Raw genomic sequence first — 14,393 nt, 5'->3', positions numbered from 1 at the left:
CACCTGCATATTTTTGAGAAAAACCCTGTTTTCTGATTGGCTATCAGAGAAACGCCCCCTAGCGGACATTTTTCGAACTTGAAAATAATTTCCAGCGATTTCTCTTGGTCGATATACTTATTGGATTTTTCTCCCAAAGTTATACGATAAGTAGTTTCTGAGATACAGCCGGCGTCCATTCTTAGTTGGCCACCCGGTACAAATTCATTCATAATAGCCATAATGGAGCCAATTACTTCGTCGCGCATCTAGAAGTGAAATTCGCCGCATCCTAGGAAACAATTTTTTTGTGAGAAGCAGCCGCTTCGTGATAAATAGGTTTGTTTTCACATCAGTTTGAAACTTGTTTCTGATGTTTAGATTCTGCGCAATACCTTTTTTTGCGTTCACACATCACTTTCTAGCTGTTATCAAACTAAGAATCGGTTGTTCACACATCAATTCGTGACAGTTTGCTAGCAGCAAGAAGAGTTTGCGGATTATCTCCAAGTAAAGAGTTGGAGCATGCGCAATTCGCTATATTTTGGACAATCACTGTACCTATATTCCTGCGTAGTCACTCTGCGTAGTCAAGCTTGTTTTGAAATCTTTCTTTGTGTTTGAGGTTAAAACAAAAAACAATTCAAAGAAACAATTATTGTGATTTGTGGTAGGTAATTTAATGTAAATATATTAAATATTGTTATTTATGCGCACTAATGCACTAATTTTGTTATAGTGAAAAATGTCTGGTTTTTCTTCATCCGATGCATCTGAATTCTCCCAAATGTCTGAAACAGATTCAGATCTGGAAATTATGTTAGAAGAAAGAATTCGGCCTAAAAATCAAACTTTCTTTGAACAGATTGTACCACAGTTTAATGATAAAGAACACATAGAACACTTCCGTGTAAGTAAAGATGTTGCTGCCGACATCGCTGTTCGCTTTGAAAATAGTGAATATTATAAGTGGCAATTGGGACCACATGAAAAACTTACCTCATTGAAGCAGACACACATTTTTCTATGGTTTGCGGGGCATCAAAGTGCCAGCTTCCGTGATGTGGCAGATAGATTTAATATATGCATAAGTTCCCTACATAAAGTAGTAAAACGAATGACATATTTTCTAAGCAATTTAGCGCCTGAAATAATAATATGGCCTAACAATGAAAGGCAAGCTGATATTGAAAGATATTTTCGCCAAAAAAATGGGTATCCAGGAATTATAGGAGCTATAGATGGAACCCACATCAGAATAGACAAGCCTCTGGAGGATCCAGACTCTTATATAAATAGGAAAGGGTATTACTCAATACAGGTAAGCATATTAAAATTATTAGATAGACTTAATTTATAAAAGTACATTCAGTTTTTTTTAGGCACAACTTGTCTGTGACCATCAATTAAAAATAACAAATTTATTTGTTGGATATCCAGGTTCGGTACACGATGCACGTGTTTTCAGAACATCAGACCTATTTAATTCACTCCAAGAGAAGTGTAATGAATTCCATATTTTAGGAGACAGTGCCTATCCTTTAATGTACAATCTTATGACTCCTTTTCCAGACAGGGGAATGTTAACTAGAAACCAAATTAACTATAATGTCCAACACTCGTCCAATAGGATTTGTATCGAACACTGCAATGGCTTATTAAAACAAAAATGGCGCCAATTATATCATATTAAGTTAAGAGATATACGTACAATAGTTCATTTTATTAGGGCATGTTGTGTACTTCATAACTTAGGACTGAATGATAATTTTCTGTACATAGAAGGTGATAATAATTTAGAAGCAAATGAAAATAATGTAAATTTATTTGATATCCAAGATGCTGCAGAACACGCAAATCAGGATGCTGTACAAAAAAGAAACATGATTGTAAATACTTTAGAATAATTCAAGTGATAGGCCTAGTACAGGGTCTTTCTATATTATTAAACCACCCAGGAGTATTTTAGGAGATATAAGAAAATGCGGGTAAATTTAAATTTTCGCTTAGCCAAAATCAGTTGTGAAAAGAAAAATTGCCTTTTCGAAGCTTGTGCAACCTACACAATGTATTCTTACTTAGATTATTATTTGCAATAATATAATAATCATTATTATTTTGTTATTATTACATATTTTTACACGTTTTTGAAATAAATGTTATTTTTAACTGTTTGTTTTAACAATTTTTATTATAAAACATACAAAACAAAAAAAGTCTATAAGTATGTAAGTATAGGTATTACAATAATTAAAGTAACAAATAACAACAAACTGGTATTACCCCGTGGTACAAAAAAAACAAGGTATGATTGATAGAAGCAATAATGTCATGTGGTGACCACATTTCCATAGAAACTTCCTCTCGTTCTGTTATTTGATTGGTTAAAAACCAATCGTTTTTATGGAAACATGGTAGCGATGACGTAATTGCTTCTATTAATCATACCTGTTTTTTTTTGTACCATGGTATTACCTACACAGGTATTATTAAACTCAGTTTTATGTTCTAGACATTTGCCTTCAAAATTTCTGATTTTTTCTTGATAGTATTTCTTTCTTTTTTCAAGAGATTATCTTTTCAGCTTTCTCTTGTAGAATGTGCATTGTAATATTCTTTCCATCCTGTCTCATTTTCTCCAAAGTAATATTCCTATTTAACACGGGATTGCTTCTTTCACCTAGCCCGATTGTGCTTGGATTGGAGAAAGTGTTTTCTTTTGTTTTACTTCAGGTTCAGCTTGTATCTAAGACGATGGTTTAATCCACATTAGTTTCACAAAAACTGTCTAAATCATCCTCTACTAAATTTGAAAGATCATCTTTTGTGGTGTCAGAGAGTAATAAAATAGGCTGCACATTTTTTTCCCCCTTAAATATCAAGTCCATTCTGCATATTATTCAAAAAACTTTCTAGCACAAATCAGTACTTGATTATCTATATATTTTTGTAAGCTCTTTCTAATACTCTCCACTTATTTTCACACTGAGCTGGTGTAACTGGCCCATTCATTTTTTCAGCTGTTCCTACTAAATCTTCTATATTTTACTGCATGAGTACCCTAACTTCGGCTTTAGTTCAGCATAAGTATCAATCATTCTTTGTATTTTTAGTTGTCCAGGTCCATAAGTCTGATTGTTTTGAAACAGATGAATCGTCAGACTAACGTTAATAATAATAAATTCATTTAATTTTTGAGGCATGTTATCTTTTAAAAATAATGTAATATGTTAATAAATCATTTTATATAAAAGATGTTTCTATAAATAAACTTACTGTTTTTATCCATTTTGTGTAAGAAAAATAAACACAAAAGTAAAAGCAAAGACGAAAATTTAAATAATAAGTAAGGTTAGTTTTATAAATGAAAAGAAGAAGAATGCCTATGCAACCAGTAAAGCTTGTTTCATATAGACGCGAATCGCGAATTGCGAAAAAGCGATTCGCTAAAAATATTCGCAAAATTTGGGAATCTATTTCATACAGTCGCGAATTTTAGGGACATTCATTTTTGCTCCACTGAAAGCTACCAAAAAAAAATCATAACCTGGAGATAACTTAATTTGTTTTATACATATTTATTCGTGTTTACGATCTTTATTTTATATTTTATAAAGTATGCAATATGAGTTTAAATTTGTTTAATAATTATGAATATCGATTACGATTGGATTGGAATAGAATAAGGTGTAAAATTGCTATTTACTTATTGTTAAACGTAGAAGAGAATGGGTTTATAGCACAGGTTTATAGGTCATTTATGGGCCATTTGGGGACATGCAGAAATATTCAAATTTCAGCAACAAGGTGCTTGTCGCAGTTTAATTCAAAATAAAGAAGAAACATAGTACTGGAATTTTCAGATTGTCTGTATAGGAGTTTGATAACTTGGTTGAAGGAAAAATTGTCGCCATATATCAAAAACATATTATGTACGAGAACCCATTTCAACTGGAGAAATGCTTGAAGTTACGGTGCAGCGTCGTCAAATAATCGATAACCGGATCACAACACCATTCTGCGCAAACGCGTACCCAAATCGCGCGAATATTCGCAAAAGTTGAAAACATTCTTTCCCGCCCCCAAATTTTAAATCTTGCGAATCGCCAAATCTTAAAATTTCTGACAGCGCTTTCGCCATGATCAGTAAATTGGACCAATGAGAAAGCAGTTTCGCAAAATCGCACCAGCGATCTGCGTCTATATGAAACAAGCTTAATACGTTCTAGTCCAGTGTTTCCACAAAAATCACAAACTTGTTATGGATTTGTTGTCTCCATGACATGCGCAGTATAAGTAGTTTGAAAACTATCAGAAACATGTTTCTGACTGCATGTGAAAACAAACCTAATGTCTTCAGAATATCTGCGTCAATATGAACAATGCAATTAATTAAACCTGATTTACGATAAACAAAGATATGAAATCAGCGCCACAAATCCCATCAAAAAAGACTAAACCCAAAGAATATTGTTACGTTTTTCGTCGGTTCCGTGTGGATAGAAAGTCACAATTTATTTACACTAAGTAACAAACAATAAGGATTAAAATACTTAAAGAACTTTGCTATACAAACTATTTATAACTATTTGTACTATTTGTATACAAACTATTTATAACTATTTATCTAGAAAGAATTTATTTTGAATTTAGCGCGACAACTGTACTCGTCTATTTATTTTCTGTCCTCTTCAGGCCCCAGCCGCCGGCTTTTATACCCACAGCTAAAGAGTTTTCGAATTATCCATAGATCATTAGGTGCATAGAGAATAAGATTTCGAATGTTCTCGTATGTACTACTCCATTCCAGTGGAGCTCGATTGTTCTCGAACGTTCGAATAAATCATTACGGTGTCTATTATTTAATGCGATATTAAGGTTATTCAAAGAGTAGATAAAGACAAGAGACGACAGTTCGCGCGGTACCTTTCATGTTTGAGTGGTGGGAGAGTGACCTCGTCTCTGCTTGTCCCTTTAAATTTTCGTAATTTTTGGCGGAAATTTTAAAATAGACTATTATTAAAACTTGCCTGTATAGCTTATAAATAGTTACTGTATGGGTAAAGAAATAAATAGAAACGAAAAAAAAATGAGTTTTCTAAATATTATATAAAATAAATTATAATTATAAACATATTTGTCGGGGAATAAAGATAATAAAAGCAATATTTTGTATATCGTTGGTAAACAAGATAGAGTGACCAAGTCGATTTGTAAGAAATGTTTTATTTACGTGTATTTTTTTACATATGGACTTGAACAAGTGTAAAATCACAATGTGGAGTTTGTGAACAAAAAAATAGAGTTGCTCAATTTTTTTTGTAAAAATATAATACAAGCTTCTAACCATGTCTTCGATCTATGGATTACATTTAGTTTAATAACATAATTATATAGTATATTTCTATAAAAGTACTTTTCAGGATCCTTTGGAAAAGAGTAAAATATTATGTTTGTCGAAGAATAAGACGTATTTTTGCAGTCTTTATAAGCACACACATTGCCACCATCTCGTCTTTTCCTGCTCTACTCGTGTCCTGTTCAGTATTCATATTTAACAATATTTACAAATTAGTACGCAACAAAAACGATACTAAAATTAAACCTTAAAAACTCTCAAAATGATAATATATCGAAAAACTCTGAAAACACACTTTAAAAAGGCAAAAATGCAAGAAAACAACTAATCAGATTTGTTTATGTTTAAGCCTGATTAGCGCAGCTGATTAGCGTCCTAAAATCATAGGTTAGATTAGATAAAATACGCCGTTGTCAGATTTTCAGATTTTATCTGTTTATCTTTGAAATCGATCAACTTAGTCATTCTGTTTCTTTGATATTACAGTACATTGCGAAAAAAAGAACCTTAAACCAACCTAAAGGCGGGTTCTCACTTGTCAGTTTCGTTGACGAAAGTCTGACTGATTCATTATCAATGAAAAATAAAAAACAACGATTGTATTCACACGTTTCATGTTTTGCTACATTCAGTATTCAGTTGGTCCAAACATTCTAATGTGGTGATTTCGTATAGACATGAAAATGGTTAAAACGAAATTGAAACCAGGTGTTCGCGAAGTTTGTTTACAATTAGCAAATGAATTACAGAATATTCTGGTGAATCAGAAAAGAAAAAAAAAACGTCGTAGATGGTCAGGTCCTGGATATTGCGAAGAAATAAACGGGGTGCTAGTGAACTATATTAAAAGAATTAATTAACTTAACTTGTAAACTGCACAAATCACGAAAATGTAGTTCTCACGCTTCAGTTTCTATTCATTATTCGATAATGATCAGTCAAAATGAAAAAAAGTAGAACTGGTTTTCACTTTAACTGAAAGTACGAATGTACTGATCATTTAACATGAAAATGTGTTCTGACGTTTATTGTTTGTTCAGTATCACTGAATCAGTCAGACTGCGTCAGCGAAACTGACAAGTGAGAACCCGCCTTAAACTAAAAATTTACATTTCCGTATTAATATACGTTACTTATATCCTTCTTATATTATTAATTTATTTTCAGAAAATCTTGTTTATTTTTCAAAGTAATATACTTGGCAACAGACAAAATGGTACTTGATGGGACCTTTAAATTTTAATATATCTGCGTCTCTCTCGCGAAATTCGACTTCTTTGTTCACTGTCTCTTGTCTTATCTACTCTTTGGTTAGGTTATGCCGAGTCCACACGGGTCCGCAACACTGCCCCCTTCTTAAATACATGCTCGTTCCAATATGTACACGGTGAATGAAGGTATTTGCAAAGCTGGTCCCTGGTACATTGAGAAGTCTGGTAGAAATAGCAGTCTACAGTTTTCTCTCCCGATCTCAGTTTTGGGTTGTAGCAGCAAACGAGGATCTCGATTCCCGTAAATCTGAACAAGACTTCAATCATGTTCCGGATTGTACGCCAACCCAAACCATCGAGTCCACACGCCAGCTTCGGAATGGCCACAGGGAATGGCTAATCGTGTAATGTTGTTGTTTAGCAGGGCTTCTCTCAGTTCAATCAGGGTCTTCCAGGGATTGAGATAAGTCGGCTTACTCGGGGACCATTTCTTGGTGACCAGGTAGAAGATGTGCCTTGCTTGATGCATTGTCGGTTATGCGCATTGTCGATTATGCGCATTGTGCATTGTCGGTTATGCGGCTTCGGAATGCCTCGTCAGAATCCCAAGTCCCAAGAGAAACGCCCCTCGCCTTCGGTAAGTCTGGTCAATGTACATAGCGGCGATAGTATGTGCATAGTTCCAAAAAGCTTCGTAGTTCATCTTTAGGTATCGGCCACTCTTCCACTGTCTTGGTCTTCTGTGGATCTACCGCAACTCCTTGGGAGGAGACTACATAGCCCAAGTAGTGTACCTTTTCTTGACACAGATGACATTTCTTAGGGCTAAGTTTCAAACCAGAGCTCGCTAGTCGCTTGAAAACTTCTTCCAAATTTTTCAGATGATCGTCAAAGGATTTCCCAACCACTATGATGTCATCCAGGTACACTAAACAGGTAGTCCAGGATAGTCCCTTTAACATAGACTCCATTAGTCTTTCAAAGATAGCTGGCGCGTTGCACAATCCAAAACGCATGACAGTAAATTGCCACAGTCCGGAGCCCACCAGACTCTCTGTTTTTAGGCGCCATGTCGACTTGACAATATCCACTCTTCAGATCTAAGGCAGAGAATATTGTCGACCCCGCCAGCGTGTCTAGAGTATCGTCTATCCTAGCTATCCTTCTTTGTAACATTATTGAGCTGCCGATAATCAACACAGAACCTGGTGGTACCGTCTTTCTACTTTACTAGTACTACCGGCGATGTTCACGGGCTGTTAGATGGTTCGATGGCACCCTCTTCCTTCATTTCTCGAAGGATTTTGTCAGCTACCCTAATACGGGCGGTCGACCAATGTTCCGACGAATCCGTGGAAAGCATTGTACGGAAAATCATGGAGAAGTACATGGGCAAGGAAGGACCGACTTGTTGCTGGAATTGCTGCCAGGCAAGACACGTAAGAAGGACAACATTGGTCGACCGCCCGTTCTCACTTGAGACTTTGTTTCGCGGCCTCAAGTTCTAGGACACGTGCTAAAGCATCCACCAAGTGCGTTGGGTGGGCTAGAAGAAGCGCTTGCCTTGTCTCGCTGTCACGTAAGCCATCGGAAAATGCCTGTACTGCCAACCGCTCCATAACATTCTCGGGCGTACGCAAGGCGAACGAGACGGGCTACGTCGGCTTCAAACTCCTGCAGAGACTCATTTGACTTCTGAATGCGATTTTTGAGGATTCTGGGAATAGTAGACATGCTCTAAATGAGCCTGGCCGTACCTCATTTCTAAATGTCGTACCAATTGCTGATAATCTCCCTGTTCCGAGTGTCTGCAGGATGTTAGTCGCATCTCCCCGCAGTGCGATAGTCAAAACGGCAGCTTTTTCATGCAGCGATTGTCCAGCCGTTCGCTCTCGCGGCGGCTTCAAATTGGCAAAAATAGTTGGGCCAAGCGGTTTTTCCGTCAAACTGTGGAGGTTTCATAACTATCTTTGTAGTAGACCTATTTTCGACTTGTTTCAGGTCATCCGATGATTCTTGACATTTTGGTGAATTTGCCTTCGCTTGTAAACTTTTGATTTTTCTATTTACATCTTCTTCAATCTCTGGTATTTTGTCTTGTGTATCTATTATTATCTTTCCTTCTAATTCCTGTATTTTATTATTAAAGCTGGCCTGCATATCTTTAGAATTTTCGATGATCTTATCTTTTAATGTATTGATTAAATCTTGGGAATTTTCCATAATTCTATCACTGATTTTAGTATTCAAACTTTCTTCTAAATTAATTATCTTACTATTCAAATTGTCGTTTAAATTGTCTTGCAAATTTTTCAACGAGTCAAGATCACCTTCTAACTCAAAGCAAAATGTGTCAGGATCCTCACCTTCCTCGATCAGAACATCTCTTAGTCTTGCTTGTAAAATGCTTTTTTCCCATCTGTCTCACATTCTCTCTCTTCCAGTATGCATTTTAATTCCGACACTTTCAAGTCCTTCAACAATTTTTTCGAAGCCATTGTCAGTCTTATTTATTTTTTCTAGTCTATCACACACCCCACACCTGACACCAATTGTTACGTTTTTCGTCGGTTCCGTGTGGATAGAAAGTCACAATTTATTTAAACACAATTTATTTACACTAAGTAACAAACAATAACGGTTAAAAGACTTAAAGAACTATACACAAACTATTTATAACTATTTATCTAGAAAGAATTTATTTTGAATTTAGCGCGACAACTGTACTGATCTATTTACTTCTGTCGTCTTCAGACCCCAGCCGGCTTTTATACCCACGGCTAAAGAGTTCGATTATTCCCAACCTTAACACCATCAGAATTGTATATTTTTACAGTAATAGATTAAATTTTTCAAAAATAATCATAATTTTGTAGCAATAATCATAGTTTTGTAAACAATGTTTATTAAAATAAATCAGCTATACTTAAATCAGCTTAAATGGATTAAACTTCATTAGACTTGAAGATTTTTTAATTCCCAACCTTAACACCATCAGAATTGTATACTTTTACAATAACAGATTAAATTTTTCAAAAATAATCATAATTTTGTAAAAAAGTTGAAGAATTTTGGAATTTACCGAGTGGTTAACTTTAACCGTGAATAACTTTTGAAGTAGTAAGTTTATCGAAAAATTGTAAGAGACCTTTCTTGTAGAGCGTTTAATTCTGTATATTGAATATGTAATGGCCCTAGCTGCGAGAGAACAAAATCGAGAGAAAAAAATTATTTGCAAAAAGTTGCAAATTCCCATGTAGTTTAAATGGGAAATGAATCGTCTTTGGGGCAAGGTTTATTGTGAATATTAAGGGTTTATAATGGTCTGTTATTGTTTTTTAGACAATAAACTATGAAAACCGATGGTGTTAAGGGTTCTCGAATAATCCATAGATAGGTACGATAGGTACATAGAGAAGGTTTCGAATGTTCTCGTATGTACTACTCCATTCCAGTGGAGCTCGATTGTTCTCGAACGTTCGAATGAATCATTACGGTGTCTATTCTTTAATGCGATATTAAGGTCATATGGGGGCGGGACATTTTAGCTAGTTAGGTTATGTCGAGTCCACACGGGTCCGCAACAATATTATAATACTCTTTGCTAAAACATAATATTATGATTTAGTCTTGTTTTAGAAAGCATCTATTTAAACACCAGACTAGAATCACTGTCTCTATCGGAACCCAAACTCATTTTATGTAGCAACTTGATAAACTTGTGCTTCATACAGACGTGACGGTGTGGGATGAACTATTCCACTATGCTTTTGCCATAAGGTTTGGAATAAAATTATGTTGAAATAGATTAAGAAAAATAAAACTCTCATCAACAGAAAGCACTTGAGTTTAGGGCGGGAATATTAGGGTGCTGCACTGACACTCCATAATTTCACAGTTATCATTGGATGACTTAGCTTCTGGAAGATGATAGTCACCACAAAAGTAAAGTGACGTCGGAACTTGAGCATATTTCTTCTGTCTACAATTGGAGGAATATAGACATCTCTTATAATATCCAACATTCTGAAAAACAAAAAATAATTGTTCGACCACCGAGGAAAACCACGTTTCGGTCAAAACTATAGTCATAATTTGTAGAACAAATCTGCTGCCTAAGTTCTTCAAGTTCGGTCTTCGCACTTGGCTATTCTCACGATTCTATTATGTGCGAGATTAATTAATTTAGAATTCAGTAGGACAACGTTATTGATCTACGTCATCAATAAAGAGACTGGGCAGATTAGGAAGAATGTGGAGATTTATCAGATTCCAAGGTATGTAAGAAATAAAAATAAATTTTCATTAAACCTTTTTTATTAGGTCGAAAAAAAGGTTACGCTTATTGTATCACCAAAGGATCGTCCGGTCACTATATCTTTATGACACGTACTTAAACAGTTTTTAAAATGCAACAAACGATTAGTTAATACCAGAGGTTAATACATTAAAAAACAAAGAAGAATTCTGTAATCTGTATCATCAATCGCTACCTAAAAAGGTACTTATTGGTTATTGATCGACGCAAAGTACCTTGCCACAATAATCAACCGGTATTGGAGGACGTGCCAATACCCAGTGGCGGCTTCTGATAAAAAAATAAATATTCTACTAATTTTACAAAAAAATAAAAATAAAAAGACTACCTGTTTGTGATAAATTTGGTACACCTTACGTTCTTTGCTGTAGTCTAGATGATCCTCAGGTTGTTAAAAACGAATTTATTTATCGAATAATATAGCAATCACACGGATTACATTTCCACTCAAGCTCAATATTGTTTTTATACTTACCTATAAGTTGAAATTACCTTTAACTACAAATTCCCATAACACGGGATTAGTCGCGTTAGAGCGCTTTCACACACGCCGGCAAAATCGGTACCGGTGCCGGAGCTGAAATCGATTGCAATATATATAAATTAGCTCCTTACTCCGATCCGGTAAAATATTCGGGACCGGCGCAAATACAATAGAATCAAATACAACTGTCGGAATGGTTCAAAGCCGGCACTGATTTTGCCGGTGTGTGCGTTGCTCTTAAATGAGCATTTTGCCCACATTTACGAAAATACCCATATTTTATAGAGTAATAGTAGTGATCTAGTCTCCTAAAAAGTGTACAATTTTCGTTTGGCAGACGCGCAACTCTTAACGACACCACGTTTAAATTTTCTAGTGGATTTGTTGATACCTACGACTTGCCTACGACGCATATTGAGTGAGCATATTCCTCATCTCGCGACTAACGGTGTTACATTTTATGTGGAAAATGCGATACCAAAAGTCAATATTATAATTCACTGGCAGACTTTATTGGCTTTAAGTAATGCATATACTATTATATCGCCTCTATTCTGCATTCTGTGAAGCCATGCAGCCGGGAAGATGAAAGCGATATAAATCTTCTGAAGGAATTTGTATAAGCCGTTCTTTAAGCGGAGTTTCTACTTCTGCGTATATATAGTTCACGCTTCTGCGTAGTGCGCAAGCGTGGATTTTGTTCAATCAGCTGTTCAAAATTCAAATTTGTTCCGACGACTTTCGCTTGAGTTTCTTTCGACAATTGGCTAATCAATTTTCGGAACTATGGACTTGCTCAAAACGCCAGTACTTCCCTAACAGAAAAACTTACGTGAAATATACTTAGATACATGGAACGGGTATCTAGTTGTCTTTGACTTGGCTTCAATTTCCACACGTTGCAGGTATAGGGGAGAATCCATATAGTAGTTACTATACATATATGAAGTAAGTACCGTATGATCCAAAAAAAACGACGTCCAGTTGGCTGGGAAATATCAATCGCTGACATTTCCCATATAAATTTACATATAAAATGACAGCGACCTTCATTTCATAGCCATCGTTTTTATTCGATCATACGGTATATGGTTGAATGTTTTTGAGATAGTATTAATACCGATGGGAACATAGACTTAAAAACAATTCATTTCTAGCCATCGCTGATGCCGTTTTTTTTTCGATCATACTGTATATGATTACCGCGTCGTTTGCCGGTGACCCGTTTTTTGCAAAAATGTATCTGCATTATCAAAGAAATCAATAGCAAATAGTTGAGTTACGTTAAATAATACTTTGACTAACTTATCTGCAGCACTGCACCAGCTGCCACTGGTCAATACCATTACCAGGTGCCGCTAATGATACCATTTTCAGGCGTAACGGCATAGCTTAAATGGCACCGGCAACATCTGCAAGAAAAACCGAATGGATCTGTTTTTTTTCAGTACTAATGGTCTATCTGTATGTTTACGACTTTCGGCGTTAAACCTAAGGCCGAATTTTATGATTTAGGAAGTGACAAACAAAAAGCAGGACTAATTACTCACTAAGTAATTGTAAGGAACAAAAAAAAAATAGATTATCTGAAAGCAATCGATTAGAAGTCAGTGTTTGATTAAGTATTTAGCTAATTAGTCGTTTTTTTCACGGTTGCACGTTTTAAAGTTCATTGAAAGAAGGAATAATCACCGAGGATAACTATAGGAGAGAAAGATATATAGGCTTTACCTACTATTGTTTGTGATTATATACAGATAGAGTTTCAAATAAGTAGAAATACTTTAAGGGGTGGTATATTTCTAACACAGCAACACTTCCATGAGGATTTTTCGAGCTAAATCCAGTGGCGTAGCATGAGTTAGGGGTGCCCGGGGCGGAGACCCTCTAGGAGGGATGTTTGCCGCCCCGTCAGAATCCGTCCGCCGCCTTTATAACAATGTTTTGTCGCCCCGCAGGCACTTGGAACACAGTTTAAAGAATTGTGCTTGGAGGGTCGCCGCCCGGGGCGGCCGGCACCCTCCGCCCCCGCCTTACTACGCCACTCAGTAAATCATCAGTCCTTTCAAGTTGTTTTATAGTTTTTAATATGTAATGGCCCTAGCTGCGAGAGAACAAAATCGAGAGAAAAAAATTATTTGCAAAAAGTTGCAAATTCCCATGTAGTTTAAATGGGAAATGAATCGTCTTTGGGGCAAGGTTTATTGTGAATATTAAGGGTTTATAATGGTCTGTTATTGTTTTTAGACAATAAACTATGAAAACCGATGGTGTTAAGGGTTCTCGAATAATCCATAGATAGGTACGATAGGTACATAGAGAAGGTTTCGAATGTTCTCGTATGTACTACTCCATTCCAGTGGAGCTCGATTGTTCTCGAACGTTCGAATGAATCATTACGGTGTCTATTCTTTAATGCATATTAAGGTCATATGGGGGCGGGACATTTTAGCTAGTTAGGTTATGTCGAGTCCACACGGGTCCGCAACAATATTATAATACTCTTTGCTAAAACATAATATTATGATTTAGTCTTGTTTTAGAAAGCATCTATTTAAACACCAGACTAGAATCACTGTCTCTATCGGAACCCAAACCCATTTTATGTAGCAACTTGATAAACTTGTGCTTCATACAGACGTGACGGTGTGGGATGAACTATTCCACTATGCTTTTGCCATAAGGTTTGGAATAAAATTATGTTGAAATAGATTAAGAAAAATAAAACTCTCAGCAACAGAAAGCACTTGAGTTTAAGGCGGGAATATTAGGGTGCTGCACTGACACTCCATAATTTCACAGTTATCATTGGATGACTTAGCTTCTGGAAGATGATAGTCACCACAAAAGTAAAGTGACGTCGGAACTTGAGCATATTTCTTCTGTCTACAATTGGAGGAATATAGACATCTCTTATAATATCCAACATTCTGAAAAACAAAAAATAATTGTTCGACCACCGAGGAAAACCACGTTTCGGTCAAAACTATAGTCATAATTTGTAGAACAAATCTGCTGCCTAAGTTCTTCAAGTTCGGTCTT

The 14,393-nt window shown here is 35.8% G+C and overlaps 1 protein-coding gene across 2 annotated transcripts; it reads left to right on the top strand.

Moving 5' to 3' along the window:
• Window positions 1–322: 322 nt before the first annotated feature.
• Window positions 323–2,092, top strand: LOC115876526 (putative nuclease HARBI1). Of its 2 annotated transcripts, none has more exons than XM_030892337.1 (3): window positions 323–663; window positions 719–1,300; window positions 1,362–2,092. In XM_030892337.1, the coding sequence occupies exons 2-3, from the start codon at window positions 725–727 to the stop codon at window positions 1,884–1,886; spliced, it is 1,101 nt and encodes a 366-aa protein (XP_030748197.1). In that variant the 5' UTR covers window positions 323–663; window positions 719–724; the 3' UTR covers window positions 1,887–2,092. The 2 variants fall into 2 exon arrangements, with proteins under 2 accessions (XP_030748197.1, XP_030748196.1); XM_030892336.1 differs by having other exon boundaries at window positions 323–649; window positions 1,362–2,086.
• The last annotated feature ends 12,301 nt before the right edge of the window (window positions 2,093–14,393 follow it).

The sequence above is a fragment of the Sitophilus oryzae genome, unplaced genomic scaffold (genome assembly GCF_002938485.1).
Source record: "Sitophilus oryzae breed Bouriz unplaced genomic scaffold, Soryzae_2.0 scaffold_1436_pilon_pilon, whole genome shotgun sequence".
Lineage (NCBI taxonomy): Eukaryota > Metazoa > Arthropoda > Insecta > Coleoptera > Curculionidae > Sitophilus > Sitophilus oryzae.
Note: the sequence above shows the minus strand (reverse complement) of the source record. Positions and strands in the feature narration are given on the sequence as shown.

Excerpts from the sequence above, each read along its gene's own strand:
- LOC115876526 (XM_030892337.1), top strand. The coding sequence starts at position 725 with ATGTCTGGTTTTTCTTCATCCGATGCATCTGAATTCTCCCAAATGTCT. Across the intron at positions 1,301-1,361 it reads AAGGGTATTACTCAATACAG|GCACAACTTGTCTGTGACCA; the intron begins GTAAGCATATTA and ends AGTTTTTTTTAG.